The 19,751-nt window shown below is 46.2% G+C and overlaps 1 protein-coding gene across 1 annotated transcript in view; it reads left to right on the forward strand.

The window, feature by feature from the left end:
* The window catches only part of FBN3 (fibrillin 3), a 161,767-nt gene that overhangs the window by 32,217 nt on the left and 109,799 nt on the right, over positions 1-19,751 (forward strand). Inside the window, exons 7-10 of the mRNA XM_058173252.1 lie at positions 5,981-6,133; positions 9,737-9,934; positions 11,854-11,997; positions 18,459-18,578. Coding sequence (XP_058029235.1) covers positions 5,981-6,133; positions 9,737-9,934; positions 11,854-11,997; positions 18,459-18,578 — 615 coding nt within the window. The remainder of the gene's footprint in view (positions 1-5,980; positions 6,134-9,736; positions 9,935-11,853; positions 11,998-18,458; positions 18,579-19,751) is intronic.

Consider the following 19,751-nt stretch of genomic DNA (forward strand, 5'->3'; position numbering starts at 1 on the left):
AAGGAGCCAGGTTTTTTGAGGGGAGGGTGCCTCAGTTAATCCTTTGCAAAGGAAACTTCTGTCCTCCTCTTTGCTGATGGGGGGTGGGTGGGAATCTGGAATGCAGGCTTGGCTAAATGCCTTCTCTGCCTCCCACCCCCTTGCCCTAACCAGAAAATTCCTTTTCTAATGACTTCCTCACTGGGTTTGTAATTTTTCTGGCTGGGCTGCCAGGAATCGCTTCCCTCCTTTTTCTCGCAGCTGCTCCCAAGGACCATAAGCCACTCTAGAATTGTGCCTTATGGGTCTGGATCCCAACGTGGAGACCCTCCCTCCCTCTCCCCTCCCCCAACCAGCCAGGGGTGAACGAAGCACCCAGCTGAGATTGAGCACAAAATATCTTTTCTGAGAGGGGGACAGAAGCCGACATCTGTCTAAGTTCACGTCTTTGCAGGCTGCTTCAAGCCATAAATTTATTTATTTAGCGTATGGCGTAACATGCATGGACTTACAGCAGGCATTACCATTTCGCCTAGATTAAAAACACGGTAAAATATGAATTAACAGGTTAAAAGGATCTATGTTCAGATACCAAAGTCTAGGCCTGTGATGGCGAACCTATGGCATGTATGACACAGGTTGGTGCGCAGCGCCCTCCCTGTGGGCAGGTGAACCGTTACCCTAGTTCAGTTCCACTGCGCATGCGCGGGTACCTTCTGCCGGCCAGCTGGTCATGAGGTCTCTGCAGCGCATGCGCAGGGGGCGGTGTGTGTGTGTGGGCGTGCACATGCGTGGGGGCGGGGCGCATGATGGGGCGAGACGCGCATGCATGGGACAGGACGCATGCATGGGACAGTGCGCATGCGCAGGGGAGGTGTGTGTCCAGGGGGGCCGTGCACACATGCACAGGTGGGGGACGGGGCCCATGCACGGAGGCTGCAAGCACATTGCATTTGGGGGGGTTCAGGCATTTTGGGCACTCGCTCCGGAAAAGGTTAGCCATCATAGGGCTGTGATAGCTCAGGCTGTTAGAAGCCTGTTATTAGAACACAGCAGCCTGCAATTACTGCAGGTTCAAGCCCGGCCCAAGGTTGACTCAGCCTTCCATCTTTTATAAGGTAGGTAAAATGAGGACCCAGATTGTTGGGGGGGCAATAAGTTGACTTTGTAAATATACAAATAGAATGAGACTATTGCCTTACACACTGTAAGCCGCCCTGAGTCTTCGGAGAAGGGCGGGGTATAAATGTAAAAATAAATAAATCATTGGTCTAGGCCATCTAATCATTGTTTATCTGAAAACAATAAGTTCCTGGGCTGATACAGGCCCCCACCAATTTGACGTGAGACCCTGCAGTCACGTTGAGGGGTGGATGCTGTACCCCACTTATGCAACGGATTCCAGCAGATGCCGGGTGAGGGGCTAATTAAAGGCCTTGTCAGGAGTCAAAGGGAGGAAGATCAAGTTGGTTGGTTGGTTCGATCCTGATTAAAATAAGACATGTTTTTATATAAGGCTCCGCTAATTCTTTAGAGTGAGAGAAAAAGAGAAAGAGAGAAAAAGAAAGAGACAGAGAAACAGAAGGAGAGAAAGAGAGAGAAAGAGAGAGACAAAAGGATAGAAAGAGAAAGAGAAAGAAAGAGAGAGGAGACAGAGGGGCAGAAGGAAGGAAAGAGAGAGAGAAAGAAAGAAAGAAAGAAAGAGACAGAAAAAGAGAAAGAGAAAGAGAGAGAGAGAAAGAGAGACCAAAAGAGAAAGAAACAGAAGAGACAGAAGGAGAGAAAGGGGGAGAGAGAGAGAAAGAAGACAGAGCAAGAGAAGGAGAAAGACAGAAAAAGAAAGAGAGAAAGACAGAGACAGAAAGAGAGAACAAGAGAGAAAGAGAGAGATACAAAGAGAGAGAAAGAAAAATAGAAAGAGAGAGAGAAAAAGAGAGAGAAAAAGAAAGACAAAGAGAGAGAAATTTCTACTCTGAATGAGAATGAAGGATTAGCACAGCTAATAGAAAAACCCAGCACACATCTTGTTGTTTAGCCCTGTTGCGAAAAAGCCTTTGCCAGCCTTGTTTGCAAAGAGAAGCTGCCCCGGGTTCAAATCTCATGCGGAGGCTGGAAATGGCCAGCGGTCAAGACTGGGAAGAGATGCCAGTCAGCAGGAATTATGGTTGTGGTCAGTCCAGCTTCTCCGTTGTGATGTCGGGGGAGAAAACGAATTATTGAGCATAAGTGCACCTAACAACAATTGAAAAGGCAGCTTTACGATTCAGAGGTTTATTCGAATTTAAAGCACAGCAAGCATAGAGCACTTATATTAATCACATTGCAATGAGGGTCAATCGGACAAGGAGTCCAAAAAGGATGGTGTGAGGATGATTGGCAACCTCCCATTATTCAACTTTGTCTTTTGTAGCTGAAAACCACAAATCACATGATTTTCGGAATCTGTCCATACCAGGGATCGGCAACCTGCAGCTCTGGAGCCGCATGTGGCTCTGGAACCGCATGTGGCTCTTCCATCCCTCTGCTGCGGCTCCCTGTCGCTGGTCGGCTCCACAATTCATAGGGCTTTTGGCTAGGACAGGTAGAGGAAAAAGGTTGCCGCGCTAGGAGGAGACTCTATGGTGGGGGAACCGGACTTCTGGTTGGCTCCAGAATTGAACCGGGGGTGGGGGGAGCTTCCGGTTAGGACCTTTGTGGCTCCTTGAGTGTTTAAGGTTGCCAACTCCTGGTCTATACTGTCATAAGCAACAGGGGCAGTTGTCCATTCCTCCAACCTAAATGTTACACAACATTTTGGTTATTTTTTACATGTATTTTTAAGTGCACCCTTCCTCTTTACCCACAACATTTTGCAAGCTAATCAACTGTCCGCATTGCAAAGCACCATTTTGACATATTTAAAGGTCACAATTTCATCACCCAGATTAACCTTGATTTTATTTCAGGCCCTTCGGCCCTTAATATAGCACAGGTAAATAGACAAAGGTGTACACTAAAATTTTTCCCCTTACAATTTCATTCAGCTGTTCACCTGGTGTCTTTTTTAAAAAAAAATTTATTTGCATTTATATCCTGCCCTTCTCCGAAGACTCAGGGCGGCTTACAGTGTGTTAAGCCTCTTTCTTTTTCTCTCTGTCCCTCTCTCTGTTTCTCTTTCTCTGTCCCTCTCTCTGTTTCTCTTTCCCTCTTTCTTTCTTTCTCTCTCCCTCTCTCTCCGTTTCCATTTCCCTTTCTCTCTTTCGTTCTCTCTCTCTCCCTCTCTCTGTTTCTCTTTCCCTCTTTCTTTCTTTCTCTCTCCTTCTCCCTCTCTCTCCCTTTCCCTCTTTCTCTCTCTCATTCTCTCTCTGTTTCCCTCTTTCTCTCTCTCTATCCCTCTCTCTCTGTTTCTCTTTCCCTCTTTCTTTCTTTCTCTCTTTCTCCCTCTCTCTGTGTTTCTCTTTCCCTCTTTCTTTCTTTCTTTCTTTCTTTCTTTCTTTCTTTCTTTCTTTCTTTCTTTCTTTCTTTCTTTCTCTTTCTCTCTTTCCCTCTCTGTGTGTTTCTCTGTCCCACTTTCTCTGTCTCTCATTCTCTCTCTCTGTCTCGCTTTGTCTGAGCAAAGGAGCAGGCGAGGATGAATTACGATCTCTGGAGCAAGGATGGGCTGTGGGTAGATCGTCTAAGCATCTGGACCCTGAAAATCTTTTCCCAGCTGCCAAAACGTTTAGCAACACTGGGCAGATTTAATTAGGCAAGCCAGGTTTTAAAAATAACCAAACGCCTCCCCAAGGAGGCCTTGGCATGGCCGACTGGACTACGTCATGCCACCGGCCGTTTCCCTGGAGCGAACATGTGCCGTAAATGTGCTGTCGCTCGCTGTGATGGACAATATTTTCTCTGGCCAAACATGAAAAACTTTCTCCTCCCAAGAAAGGGGGTTTACGTTTCTCCTCCTGAAAGGGTCTTTTGTTCCCTCCGAGAGAGCAGCGGAGCACCTGGGGGAACCTCTGAGCATCCTTTAACTTTGCCGGACTGAAGATATTTTTGTGGTCCTGATTAGGAGGCGGAGGCCTCCTGCGAATAGTTTGAAATAGTCAATGTTTCCAACAGGAGCGGAGCCTTTCCTGATAGACCTCGGGTGATGTTTGCCTGTTACATGCAGGAAATCATATAAAAGAACTATTTAAAAGTGAAGAAACAGCTGCTGGGGGCTTATACTCCTCTCTACCTGTTTCTGGGATGGGATGGGATGGGATAGGATAGAAAATAGAATGGAATGGAATAGAATAGAATAGAACAGAATAGAATAGAATAACAAGAGTTGGAAGGGACCTTGGAGGTCTTCTAGTCCAACCCCCTCCTTAGCCAGGAAACCCTACACCACTTCAGACAAATGGCTATCCAACTTTTTCTTAAAAATTTCCAGTGTTGGAGCATTTACAACTTCTGCAGGCAAGTTGTTCCACTGATTAATTGTTCTAACTGTCAGGAAATTTCTCCTTAGTTCTAAGTTGCTTCTCTCCTTGATTAGTTTCCACCCGTTGCTTCTTGTCCTTTTTATAGTGTGGTGACCAAAACTAGGGCTTTATAGAGTGGGTTTAGTATCTCCCGTGATCTTGATTGTATCCCTCTGTTAATGCAATTTAGGATTGTGTTGGCTTTTTTGGCTGCTGCCGCTCACTGTTAGTTCATATTTAGATGGTTGTTCCCTAAGACTCCAAGATCCCTCTCCCACTCACTGCTATTAAATCTGGTTTCACCCAGTCTATATGTGTCCCTTTGGTTTTTCTTGCCTAAGTGTAAGACTTTACTTTTCTCTACCTTGAATTGCATTTTGTTAGATCGGGCCCAAGGTTCAAGTCTGTCAAGAGCTAATAAAAGTTGACTTTGTATATAATATAAAAATGGATGAGACTATTGCTTAACACAATGTAAGCCGCCCTGAGTCTTCGGAGAAGGGCGGGATATAAATTCAAATTTAAAAAAAAAGTCTTCTAGGGTGTTATGCTGTCATGTTTGATTCAATGCAAACACTTCGCAATGGACTCTTTTTTTTCCCAATTTTTTTTTATTTTCTTTTAAGACAAGACACATAAACATGAAAACATTTTCAATCCCAATATTGTGTATCGGCAGGGTGGTTACAAATCTCTTCTGCCTTCACAATTTACAAATATCCTTAATTTATCTAAATTTATATTGTCACCCTTTTATATCCAGAACTTTAAATTAACCAATGGCTATAACCTTTATTTTTCTCATTCCATATGCATATCCGCTGGTGAATATTTTATCTGGTAACATCACTAATTCTATCGTTCTACACCATTCATATTAATATTTCAGTTAATAGTATTTTTTCTCCAATCTTTACTAACTTCTCTTCCCTTCTAGCCATTGATAAAATATATCCCATATCTTATAGTATTGCTTTTCTTCCTGTTCTCTTATTTCAAATGTCAATTTACTCATTTCAGCACGTTCCATTATTTTCCTAATTATTTTGTTTTGCAAAAGTATTTTCTCACTTTTCCAATTTTTGGCAATACTATTCTAGCTGCTGTTATGATATTTACCATCAAATATCTCACTTCTCTATTATAAATTTCTGGTATGATCCCAAGTAGAAAGACTTCTGGTTTAAAATCGATGTGCTCTTTGATCAGTTTTTCCAGCCATGTGTGTATTTTTCAACTAAAATATCTTCTAGCTTCCACGCATGTCCACCAATGGACTCTTATTTATGACAGTCCCAGTGTCCCAGAACTCATATGATTTCCCCGTTTGGCGACCTTCCGACAAGCCAAGTCCGGATTCACTTAACAACGGTGTCACTAACTGAACGACAGCAGCGGTTCACTTAACAGTGGCAAGCAAAGTCGTAGAGCGAGTCAAAGCTCCCTTAACAAAGGTCTCACTTAGCAACATAAATTTGGGGCACCATTGTGGCCCTAAGTCGAGGACTACCTGTACTCCCTCCCTCCGGCCATTTCCTGGCTTACCTGTGTCTCTCTTCTGCCCACAGACCAGCGGATTGGCACCTGCTTCTCGGCGCTGATCGGTGGACGGTGCGCAGGGGAGCTTCCTGGCCAATACACCAAGATGCAATGCTGTTGTGACTCCGGGCGCTGTTGGGCCATTGCACAAACACCAGAGATGTGCCCCGTGCGGGGATCAGGTGAGTAATTTGTCTAAGACCCCACAGCTCCCGGGGGGGGGGGACTTGGGCAACATCACACTCCAGAGTGGGCTAGAGGCTAGAACATACGATGAATGGTTGCAGGAATTGGGTATGTCTAGTTTGATTAAAGTGGCTCAGAGGCTAAGACAGCTGAGCTTGTCGATCAAAAGGTCGGCAGTTCGGTGGTTCGAATCCCTAGTGCTGCCGTGTAACGGGGTGAGCTCCCGTTACTCGTCCCAGCTTCTGCCAACCTAGCAGTTTCGAAAGCACGTAAAAATGCAAGTAGAAAAAATAGGGAGCACCTTTGGTGGGAGGGTAACAGCGTTCCGTGCGCCTTTGGCGTTGAGTCATGCCGGCCACATGGCCACGGAGACGTCTTCGGACAGCGCTGGCTCTTCGGCTTTGAAACGGAGATGAGCACCGCCCCCTAGAGTCGGGAACAAGTAGCACATAAGCGTGAGGGGAACCTTTACCTTTTTTAGTTTGATTAAAAGAAGGACCGGGGAGAGGCGTGGGGGAGGACATGATAGCAGTCTTCAAACATTTATACAGATACAGATTAACAGATTTGGAAGGGACCTGGTAGGTCATCTAGTCCAACCCCCCCCACCCATTTGAGGGATTGCCCCAGAGAGGAAGGGGTCCACCTATTCTGCAAAGTATTGAATTATCACATTTTTGCAAGCCAAAGTGCTCCTAATGAAAAGAAGACCTAGGGGGTGAAATGATAGAAGCCTTCCAATATTTGAGGGGCTGCCATAAAGAAGATGGAGTCAAGCTATTCTCTGAAGCACCTGAAGGCAGGAGAAGAAGCAACGGATGGAAACTGATCGAGGAGAGACGCAACCTGGAATTGAGGAGAAACTTCCCAACAGTGAGGACAAATAACCAATGGAACAGCTTGCCACCAGAAGTTGTGGGTGCTCCGTCACTGGAGGTTTTTATGAAGATGTTGGATAATCATTTGTCTGAAATGGTCTGGGGTTTCCTGCCTGAGCAGCGGGTTGGACTAGAAGACCTCCAAGGTCCCTTCCAACTCTGTTTTAGCACACCACCAAAGGATTATCAATAAATTTGAAACAGGCCCACCATTCCCGCCCCTTCTGTTGCTAGGTTTTCAGTGAGTTTTGAATTTTCATGCTCATAATCCCCAGCCAGCATTTAACCAGGGATGGGTTGTGGGTGTTTATGGATTATGGGATCTGTAGTGCCTCTGGAGGGCGACGGGGGGAGGCATACTGAAGATGCCAACATTTCTCTGAGCTCAGCAGACTGTGTGTGATTGATTCAAAGAAATTTCACTGTTCTCAGTGCTGTTGATGGACAGACAGGGGTACCTATCTGGTGGGATTCAGCCGGTTCGCACCGGTTCGGTAGAACCAATACCTAATTTTTTGTTGAGTTCTGTGAATCGGTTAGACGTGTTCTAGAAAAATCTGTGTTTTCGGGAACATGTCTGGTTTTCTTTGTACACTGAGAGCGTATGCACCAAAGATAAATTCCTTGTGTGTCCAATCACACTTGGCCAATAAAAAAAAATGCTATTCTATTCTATTCTATTCTATTCCAGGCGGGGCCTCTGCATAAGGTGGCAGCCCAGGGCCAAAGTGCCGACGGAGGATCAGGGAGGTTGCTGAAGCGAGCAGGTGTCCTGCCTGCAGTGCCCATGCCAGCTGGAGCTGGAATGCCACTGCATTTAAATGCTGGTAGATGCCGGCCTTCCCTCTGGTGGGCCTGGGGTAGCTGTTGGAGAGAGACGCCCAATTTCAGCACCTGGTGCCCAGATGCCCTCACTTCCCCCAAGCATTTCTTTGCCTACCTGATTTCCAGGTCTGTCGCGTTTCTCCATCGCGTTTCTCACCATCCTGTGCAGGGAAACAAAAGTTTGTGAGACTAAAAAAGAAAAGTTCAATCGATCAATTCCAATTCTTTTTTAAAAAAAGATCTCACAATGTTGGAATCGATCGACTGAACTTTTTTGTTTTAGTCCCACAAACTTGTTTCCCCGCAGACGATGGCGAAAAACGCCACGAAACGCGACAGACCTGGTAGGCAAAGAAATGCTTGGGGGAAGCGAGGGCATCTGGGCGGTGGTGGTGGGTGGGGCGAGCTCCGCGGCCCTCCGCTGCAATGGGAAAACGAGGGAAGGAGTAACCCACTTTTCCTCGTTTTTCTCCTCACAGTGCAGCGCCCAGGATCCACTTTGATAGCCGGGGTGGGGGAGGGTTGATGCTAATTTAACAACCTGCTCACCCAGAGTCAGGTTGGCCGTCATGGGAAGCTCTTCCCGCATGTGCGGCGAAGCTGAGGACGATGGGCCACATTTCCCACCACAGCCAACCTGACCCTGGGCGAACCGGTTGCCAAATTATTTGAATCCCACCACTGGGTACAAGCTTCGTCCCCCTTCCATTAGGAGACAGACTTACGACCACAATTGAACCCGAAATTTCTGCTACTAAGCGAGACAATTGTTAAGTGGGTTTTGCCCCATTTGACGAGCTTTCTTGCCACCGTTGTTAAGTGAATCGCATCAGTTGTTCAGCAAGCTGATCTTGGATCTTGGAGTCCTAGTGGACGACCATTTAGATAGGAGCCAGCCGTGTGCAGCAGCTGCTAAAAAAGCCATAAACAGAGGGATAGAATCAAGATCACGTGAAGTATTAGTGCCACTTTATAATGCCTTGGTAAGGCCACACTTGGAATATTGCATCCAGTTTTGGTCGCCACAATGTGAAAAAGATGTTGAGACTCTAGAAAGAGTGCAGAGAAGAGCAACAAAGATGATTAGAGGACTGGAGGATAAAACATATGAAGAACGGTCGCAGGAACTGGGTATGTCTAGTTTAACGAAAAGAAGGACTAGGGGAGACATGATAGCAGTGTTCCAATATCTCAGAGGTTGCCACAAAGAAGAGGAAGTCAAACTATTTTCCAAAGTACCTGAGGTAGAACAAGAAGCAATGGGAGGAAACTCATCCAGGAGAGAAGCAACCTAGAACTAAGGAGAAATTTCCTGACAGTGAGGACAATCAAGTGGAACGACTTGCCTGCAGAAGTTGTGAATGCTCCAACACTGGAAATTTTTAAGAAAATGTTGGATAGCCATTTGTCTGAAGTGGTGTAGGGTTTCCTGCCTGGGCAGGGGGTTGGACTAGAAGACCTCTAAGGTCCCTTCCAACTCTGTTATTATGTTATGTTAAGCAATGCAGCGGTTACGTGAATCCAGGGACTCCCCCCTTGACTTTGTTTCTCGGAGGGGGAGCACAAAAGGAGATCACATGACCCCGGAAGCCTGTGACCGTCATAAATATGAACCAGTGGCCAAGCGTCTGAATTTTGATCAGCTGACCATGGAGATGTTGCAGCGGTCATAAGTGTGAAAAATGGTCCTGAGTCACTTTGTTCAGTGCCGTTGAAATGTCGTTCACTAACCGAACCGTTATAAGTAGAGGAGTGTATGTACTGGTTGTGGGGAGGGGAGGGTGTTTTTCTTTAAACCACTTCTATCAATTGGCACCATTTGGCAGTGAGTTTTATCATCACCCTTAACTTTCTGAATCAATAATCACGAATATAATCTGTCTTTATTTCTCGCAGATGAATACCGTTGGTTGTGCATTGAAGGTCTTCCCGTCATTCCAGGCTTCCCTGGTACCTTTCCAGGCCTTCCCAGCTTTGGTCCCAATGGAGTTGGGCCGGGGATAAGTGGCCCTGGAGGATTTGGACCCAATGGAGCCAACGGACAAGGGGGCATCCCCGGATTGCCAGGGACGGGCCCCGGGAGTTCTAGCATCGGTGAGAAAGGGCGCCTTGTTGAAGAAATAGAGGGCTAAAATCTGAGTTCCGTGCCCAGCAGATACCAGCTGAGGCCTTTGGCTGTCAGGTGACCCTAAAACCTTTCACGAGTTGCACCCAGATGGGCATCTTTGACCCAGGCTCAAGAACGGAGTCCAGGGTCCAGAATGCCCAGATGCCATCCGTTTAAATCAGGGGTAGTCAACCTTTTTATACCTACCGCCCACTTTTGTTTCTCTGTTAGTAGTAAAATTTTCTAACCGCCCACCGGTTCAACAGTAATGCGCCATGTATCATCATCTGTTCATGCCTTTCGCGCATCGTGGATTGGGTTTAGGGGGGGGTGCGCCGGCTACCAGCTCTGCTTGTCTGTTACAGGTGGGTGGTGTGGGGGGAGATGCGCGAGCTATTCTGGGACGAGGCTCTTTTGTTTGCGGTCGCACTATAGCGCCACTTAGTTTCACTTGGATAACGTGAACTAAACTTAGGCGCAAGCGATACAAATAGTATATTTTCAGAAATTTAAATTGTCATGGGGAGTTTTATGAAAACCTAATGAAAATGTTTTTAAATAATGCTATGAAATTTTTTTAAAAAGTCAATTATATATATAAAAAAAGGAAAGTGCTTCAGTATCGGACAAAACCCCTACCGCCCACCATGAAAGCTGGAACGCCCACTAGTGGGCGGTAGGGACCAGGTTGACTACCACTGGTTTAAATCGTCCTGCATGCCATCCAGATGTGGAACGCAAACCAAGTTCCATCCACGAACGGGGTCCAAAGGAGAAGGAGGCAAATTGAGGAGTTCTTCAGATGGGGTGCAAAATTTGACTGGGATTTGGGGGAAAATCCCCCCTCCCTTCCTGGGATGTTCCTCTAACAAGGAATGGTTCCCGTAGAGCTGAGTTTCTCAACCTGGACCAGTTTCCGAGCGGTGCACTTCAACTCCCACAATTCCCTGGCTGGGGAATTCTGGGAGTTGAAGTCCATCCCTCGGAAACTGCTCCAGGTTGAGACATAGAAAGTCACAGAGTCCTTCATAAATTGGTGTCTTCCCAAAAACTCTGCCGTGTTCAGGTCGATCCCCAAACCCCATAGATTTCTAAAGCTCCCCCCCCCCAAAAAAACCCCAATCAGACCCCAATTTGTCCCGAACTGCCCACCTCTTGTCCATGTTCTGCCCTTCGATGGTGGCACATCCTGGCAGACCGGATGGTGACGGCGTCTTGTTCAGTTTTTGGGGGTGCCAGAAAGGGGCGTCTCTTCTACTGACTGGCATATCTGCCAGGGCCTGCCTTGTCTTTTGGGGTGCCCTCCCACAGAGGACTTTGGAGACAAGACACTAGGATATCATGGGATGGGCAGGGACATTCATCAGAGAAATCATTACCCCAGTTTTTGTTCATATTGAGCTGAGGTTTCGAGTTATTTATTTATTTATTTATTTATTTATTTCGATTTTTATACCGCCCTTCTCCCGAAGGACTCAGGGCGGTGTCCTTCGTTGCTCTGTGAACGTCTCCCAAGTCTGCTAGAATGGTGGTGATGTTGAGGACTGCACTAAAAATAGATAGATAGATAGATAGATAGATAGATAGATAGATAGATAGATAGATAGATAGATAGTCTTGGAAGCAAACCCACCAACATCTGAGGCCCATCAGCAGAATTTGGGTTGGGGGGATTCCTGGAGGTTGGTTCTTGCTCTAAAACGCCTTTCTGTAAAAACTAAGATTCTAGTCCTCATGGTTCAACAACCCCAAAAGTGGCTGCGTTGCACCCAGGAAGGTTTTGAATTTTGGTCAGCAGGCTCGGTGTGCCAACGAGGGCATTTCCACCCGGGGCAAGACCACTCCCCAAGAATTGGGGGGGGGCTTCACTTCCACATGAAACCCCCCACTGCCGTGTTTCTTCTAGGCACAGCGACGCTGAACCAAACGATCGACATTTGCAAGCATTTCACCAACCTGTGCTTGAACGGGCGCTGCATCCCCACCCCGTCCAGCTACCGTTGCGAGTGCAACATGGGCTACAAGCAAGACGTGCGGGGTGAATGTATTGGTAAGCAAACCCTTTGCCAACTGCACTTGATACTGGTTGATCGCGCTGGGCTTCGGTTCACAGCCAAGGTGGGAGCTGCAGATCCAAAAAAGAGAAGAGGGTGACTTGGGCTGTGAGATCAAACTCCTGCCCTATCATCATCTTCTTTCAATGACTCCATAATCCCTTGCGGGGTGGAGTCTGGGCAACTGAACGGAGCTGAGCGTTTACTGGCCGAATGCCCTTCCTGTCGCCAGTGTGGAGTTTTGTTCAGCATATATAGTCTCATTGTGCCCAGAGAGAGAAATATCTGCCTCTACCTAGGATTGAACTCACAGCCTCCTGATTGTGAGGCGAGAGCTCCACCTCTAGGCCACCGCACCACTCCATCAAACTCCTGCTCTATGATGCACGAAAAAGCAGTGGAGACATTTTGACTCTTTCGACAGCATTTCCTGCTGGGGTGCTCTCCTCCCGAGTAGTTGGGTCAGCCTGCGCTGTTCCCGCCTTCTCTCCACTCTCCGTGCTCGAGGATCAGGAGGGGGTGGTCCTTGCTCATCACCTGAGCTCGGTGTCTCATGTTCACTGCTTAGTGTCTCTTGGTCATCCTGCCCCCCTTCCTCCCTGTCTACAAGTTGTCCCAGTCCTGAAAGGCCCTGGCCTGACTGGGCTTGCCCCTCCCCATTTTTCTCCCAACCCAACGAAGCCGCCCCCTCGATCTCCTTCGGCTCCAGTTCTGCCTTGTCTTTGTAATGAATGCGAAGGATGTGTGTTTGTGTTTTATTCTTATCGTTATAATGTACACTGAAGATGGCTTTTTTTTTTTATTGAAAGAGTTTTAAAAAACAGAAACATTTTTTCCCCTTCTTTCCCCCCTCCCACCCAAAAAAACCCCCTTCCCCCCTCCCTCCCCCCCCCCCGGCTTCCCGGGTCAATCACAAGGTATTGTTATACATAAACCAAACATAGAATAAAATTTTCCCTTCCAATCCAAGTAACCACATCCAAAGCTTTTCATCTCCCAACCCCTCCCATTACATAAAATAACTTTCTAATTATTCAAAGGCAATCTGATATTTCTTAATCTGATATCTGTTTTGTAGATAATCAATCCATTTTTCCATTCAATTAAATATCTTTCCTGCGTATTGTCTTTTAAAAAGCTGAGATTTTAGCCATCTCAGCCAAATTAATAACTTTCAATATCCATTCTTCTATTGTAGGTATCTCTTCTTTCTTCCAGTATTGTCCAATCAACAGTCTTGCTGCTGTTATTAAATTCAGAATCAATTTAGTCTCAATCCCTGTACAATCCGTTATAATTCCCAAAAGGAAAAATTGTGGCAGGAACTTTATCTTCTTCTTCAGTACATTTTGAATAATCCACCAAATTCTTATCCAAAAGACCTTAATTTTCTTGCAAGTCCACCAAATATGAAAATATGTAGCATCATCACAATCACACCTCCAACATTTCGCTTGGATATTAGGATACATACATGATAATTTTTTGGGATCTAAGTGCCATCTATAAAACATCTTATAAAAATTTTCCCTTAAATTCTGTGCTTGTGTAAACTTAACATTTCTAACCCAAATTTTCTCCCATGTTTCCAACATTATTGGTTCATGAATATTCTGTGCCTATTTTATCATACAATCCTTTACCAAATCCTTTTCCGAATCTATTTCAAGCAACACATTATACAATCTCTTTATATGCTCCTGGGTCTGATTTCTAATTTGCTTTATTAAATTTTCCTCCCTTTACATTATACTCACTGAAGATGGCATTTAATTTCGTTGGTAGGAGGTGCAATGACAATAAACCAAACTAAACTTCCTCTGCAGATTCAGGCTCCAACAGGGGGCAAGACATTCCGCTTGCAACAGTGGGATTTGCAAAAAGATGCAATTTGCAAAAAGATGAGCAGTGACTTGCCGATTTAGCGACCCAATTAATTTCCGGGAAGACGTTACGCGTCCCAAATGTAGAAATGGTCTGAGACAATTAGGGGACCGATATCATTCATTCTGTTATTCGTCTTTATGATCATTGATCTGTGATATTAACTGCGTGGCTCCTTGCTGGGATGTGACTCAGCTCAGATTAAAATAAAATAAAATCTTTCCGGTCGTCTGATTTAAAAACATTGGGGAGGCCCGACTGGCAACGCTACAGGCTTTTAAGTTAGGGATTGAATGTCTCCACCCAGGAAGTTACGCTTCTCCACATCTCCCTGGATCTGTTTATCCAACGACAGGCATGGGAATAAGGTTTGGGCTATTCATTAAAATAATGGACAGTTTGGATGGAGATAAATTATCGGAGCAATATTTATTTCAGTTTTCTGGGAAAGATGGCATCACGGATGCCAGGAGACCTGTGACATCGGAGGATGGGAAAAAAAATAATGCATTTGTGGTCCTTCCAAAAATTGCACCTCCCTACAGTTTTAAGAGAGATTTGCTTTTATTCCTTTTCTGAAAATGCACTGAATTTTTTTTCATTCCTTTTTTTCCTCTCTCTCTCAAAAGGGAAAGGTTTCTGATTTAATTAAATAAGGAAGAGCTGAATTTGAATGCGGGAGGGAGGGGGATTCTACCGGTTCGGGCTGGTTCGGGCAAACCGGTAGCTCCGACAATTTTTATTTATCTATTTATTTATTTTTATACTTTTATACCGCACCATCTCCCGTAGGACTCAGGGCGGTTCACAGGCATATTAAAAATACAACAATAATAAATAAGCAATTTAAAACCCAATTAAAACAAAATATTATAATCGCCAAATCACTAAAACGGTAAAAAACCGGTTAAAACCCATTAAAATTGACTCAAATATTTTATTCTTAGGCTAGTCCAGCTCGTTGAAATAATAAAGTCTTCAGTTCACGCCTGAAGGTCCGGAGGTCAGGGAGTTGCCGTAACCCTGGAGGAAGCTCGTTCCACAGGGCCGGTGCTGCCACAGAGAAGGCCCTCCCCCTGGGGGTCGCCAACCTACATTGCTTGGTCGACGGCACCCAGAGGAGGCCCGCTCTGTGGGAGCGCACCGGTTGTTGGGAGGCTATCGGCGGCAGAAGGCGATCTCGTAGGTACCCCGGTCCTAAGCCATGGAGTACTTTAAAGATGATGACCAAAACCTTGAATTGCATCCGGAAGGCTACCGGCAGCCAGTGTAGGCCGCGCAGGATGGGTGTTATATGGGAGCAATGCGGTGCTCTCTCTATCACCCGCGCAGCCGCATTCTGGACTAACTGGAGCTTCCTGGTGCTCTTCAAGGGGAGCCCCATGTAGAGAGCATTGCAATAGTCCAGGCGGGAAGTGACGAGGGCATGAGTGACCGTGCGTAAGGCATCCCGGTCAAGGAAGGGGCGCAACTGGTGGATCAGGTGTACCTGATAAAATGCTCCCCTGGCAACGGCCGTCAAATGTTCCTCTAAGGACAGCCGATTGTCCAGGAGAACGCCTAAGTTGCGCACTCTTCCCCTGGCGGTCAATACTTCCCCCCCAACAGTCAGCGATGGTGTAAGCTGACCATACCGGGACACCGGAACCCACAGCCACTCAGTCTTGGAGGGGTTGAGTCGGACAATCAGGTTGCCCGCCCCCGTATTTTACTTACCTTTATTTATTATTCATTTATTTATTATTCATATTTATATACCACCCCTATCTCCCAAAGGACTTATCTTCTCAGCTGATTGGTGCAGCACAGTGGATTGCTGCCCCTCAGCTGTGTTACTCCCAAGTGGTAACACAAAAGGTTTGTATTTGTAAAACTGCACGCGCAAAGCACGCGGTAACTGAACCGGTTGTTAAACCGGCAGCATCCCACCACTGCTTGAAGGTCCTCCTCCCAGGGGGCACCTGGGAGCCCCTTTTCCAATCCATCATTTTTAGGAAAAGCAGAAACATTCTGACGGATCCTACAACCTCCGAGAGTGACACCCGTTCGTTTCTGTTCAAATTTACAACGGCACTGAAAAATGGGCACTTATGACCGTTTTTCACACTTACAACCCCAGGGTCACGTGATCAAAATTCAGATGCTTGGCAACTGACTCACATTTATGACGGTTGCTGTGTCGCGGGGGGTGGGGTCACATAATCCCCTTTTGCGACCTTCTGGCCAGCAAAGTCTGTGCGGAGGCCTGGTTCACTTAACAACCGTAGTGAGAAAGGTTGTAAAATGGGGCAAAACTCACTTAACGATAATAATAATAATAATAATAATAATAATAATAATAATAATAATAATAATAATAATAATAATAATAATAATAATAATAATAATAATAATTTAATTTGTATACCGCCCTTCTCCCGAAGGACTCAGAGCGGTTCACAGCCAAATAAAATCGACAATAAATAGGTACAATATAATAAAAACAATGATAAAAAGCTTATTAAATTTGGCCCATAATTAAAATAAAACCATAAAGCCCCAATTAAAATACAAATAATAAAACTAATTCTATGCCAGTCCAGCGCGGAAGAATAGATACGTCTTCAGCTCGCGGCAGAAGGTCCGGAGATCAGGAAGTTGACGAAGTCCTGGGGGAAACTCGTTCCAGAGGGAAGGAGCCCCCGCAGAGAAGGCCCTCCCCGTGGGGGCCGCCAGCTGACATTGTCTGGCTGACGGCATCCTGAGGAGACCCTCTCTGTGGGAGCGCATGGGTCAATGGAAATGTCCTGTTTAGCAACAGATATTTTGGGCTCCATCGTGGTTGTAAGTCACTAACTGCCTGTAAAAGGAAGGCACTTTAATGACTTACTGCTCAGGAAAACATCTGCCTTCAAATAAAATTTGTGGGTCAGAAAAGGGCTATTAGACTTTCGCCGATTAATGGATCCTCAGTGTTTACCAATTTGGCAACTTGAAGATGGGTGGACTTCAACTCCCAGAATTCTCCAGCCACCATGGTTGGCTGGGGAATTCTGGGAGTTTGAAGTCCACCCATCTGCTATAGCTTCTATCCACCCTTCTGAAACCGGCCCTTTAAGTATCTTGGATGATTTTTCTGCATGTGTAAAAACAAAAATCCATGAAAAAGAAAAGCTGGGCCATCTTTATTTCCAAAATTATGTCAGCAACCTGAGGGAGACTCCCATGGCCTCTTAGCAGGTCAAAATGGCGGAAGGGCCTTGGAGGGGGATTCATCGACTCCCAAAACAGGGGAAATAAATTGTGGGGTTGGGGAGATACAGGGAAGTAACTCTTGGATGGATCAAAGCATTCTGGCAGCCATTGTGCGGAAGCGCCCTCAACTTTGCCTCAAAATTTAAGTGCGTTTTGCAGAGTACGGTGTTCAAATTAAACAAATATAAGTCAATTGGAGATAGACTATATAAACTAGCAGCTCAGGTTCAAAACTCAGGCCGCCACGCGACGGGGTAAGTTCCCGTCGTCGCCGTCGCCTCCTGTCCACCTAGCAGTTCGAAAGCATGCAAATGTGAGCAGATAAATAGGTACCACTTCAGTGAGGGAGGAAACAGCGCTCTGTGATGTCATGCTGGCCACGTGACTGTGGAAATGTCTTCAGACCGTGCCGGCTCCATGACCTTGAAGCAGAAATGAGTATTACCCCCAGTGGTGGGTTTCACTTAACTTTGCTACCAGTTCGCTCATGCGCGCACCACTTCTGCGCATGTGCAGAGCGTATTTGATGACATCCAGGCAGGTAGGCGGAGCCTCCCACTGCTGCTGTACCAGTTTGCCCAAACTGGGGCAAGCTGGTAGCAACCCACCACTGATTACCCTCTAGAGTCAATCACGAGTAGCGAAGTAGATGTATATAGTGTACATATGTGTATATGTGTTCTGTCTCCATCCTCACTTTGGAGTAATGAGCTGGCCTACAGCCAGTGGGTTCACGGCTCCTATCAGTCCTGGCCGAGAAAACGCAGCTGCCTGCCAAAAAGTTCAGACAGATTAAGACTTCAGCTCACTTCGACATGGTTCAGCTAATTTGCTTCCCGTAGAAGTGAGAGCAGTCCCAAAGCTCCTTATATATCCTGTGGGGTGGGGCTCCTGCCCCACCCTTCCCTTTCATGACGCCGCCTCTCTAATCTTCTGAAGCACGGGTCGATCCAGGCTTGATTAGTATGGTTATCAGCTGCGTCTGAAGGCGTAGCCTAAGGAAGGGAGGAATCGGGGGATGTCGGCCTCATTACGTCCTCCAACTGGCCCGGTTCTGGCTCCTGGAGCTGGGCCAAAGGAATCGGTGCTCCCAGAGTAAGCCTTACCGGCCCTTCCCCCTCTGAGAGTGACTCAGAGTCACTTTCGGGCATAGGGCCAGGTTCGGGGGCTGGAGCCACAACACTATGTATACGTAGATACACACACACATATATATAGTCTATCTCCAATTGACTCATATTTACTCTGTCTCCATCTCTCTCTCTCTCTCTCTCTCTCTCTCTTTCTCTCTCTCTTTTTCTCTCTCTCTCTCCCTCTCCCTCCTCTCCCTCTTTGCAAGACATGGATGAGTGTTCAAGCAGCCCCTGCCTCCACGGCGATTGTGTGAACACGCCCGGCTCCTACCACTGCAAGTGCCACGAAGGTTTCCAGAGCACACCCACCAAACAGGCCTGCATTGGTAAGTCAAAGAGGGTACGTGTGACTGCGACTCTCCCTGGGATTCGTGCCTGGGAAGGATGGGAGGAATGGGATTCGAACCAGATTGCAAGTAAGGAGACCCACAAGGGGGGTCAAAAAAGTCAAGATGGCCGTTGGAAGTGTAGCTAAGAAAGAGATGAGCCTTTCATTGCATCACAGCAATTATCTTCTTGACAGTGTTTAGACTCTCCCTTTCATATTTGAACCGGAGATAGGAACCGCTGGGAATATTCCGGTCATGGGTTGTGAGATTGAGCTTGGGGTGGGGGGTGCAGGACCCCTCCCATTTGAGGATCCTTCCTACCCAAGGATCTCGCTGGGCCACAGTTTCTCAACCTTGGTGACTTTAAGGAATCTGGACTTCAACATCAAAAAGCTCAAACTGCCCAAGGAGCTGCTGATGCAGTTCTACAGAGGAATTATTGAATCTGTCATTTGCACCTCTATAACTGTCTGGTTTGGTTCTGCAACCCAACAAGACAGACACAGACTTCACAGCAGTGGTGGAATTCAAGTAATTTAACAACCGGTTCTCTGCCCTAATGATTTCTTCCAAGAACCAGTTTGCCAAACTGCTCAGACAGTTAACAACCAGTTCTCCAGATGTGGTGCGAACTGGCTGAATCCCACCACTGCTTCAGAGGATTATTAGAACTGCAGAAAAAATAATTGCTACCAACCTGCCTTCCATTGAGGACCTGTATACTGCACGAATCAAGAAGAGGGCCGTGAAAATATTTGCAGATCCCTCGCATCCTGGACATAAACTGTTTCAACTCCTACCCTCAAAACGACGCTATAGAGCACTGCACACCAGAACAACTAGACACAAGAATAGTTTTTCCCCGAAGACCATCACTCTGCTAAACAAATAATTCCCTCAACACTGTCAAACTATTTACTGAATCTGCACTACTATTAATCTTCTCATCGTTCCCATCACCAATCTCCTTTCACTTATGACTGTGTGACTGTAACCTTGTTGTTTGTATCCTTATGATTTATATTGACTGTTTCCCTATGACTGTCATTAAGTGTTGAACCTTATGATTCTTGACGACGGTCTCTTTCCCTTTTATGTACACTGAGAGCCTATGCACCAAGACGAATTCCTTGTGTGTCCAACCACACTTGGCCAATAAATTCTATTCTA

This window comes from Ahaetulla prasina, chromosome 1 (assembly GCF_028640845.1).
Source record: "Ahaetulla prasina isolate Xishuangbanna chromosome 1, ASM2864084v1, whole genome shotgun sequence".
Lineage (NCBI taxonomy): Eukaryota > Metazoa > Chordata > Lepidosauria > Squamata > Colubridae > Ahaetulla > Ahaetulla prasina.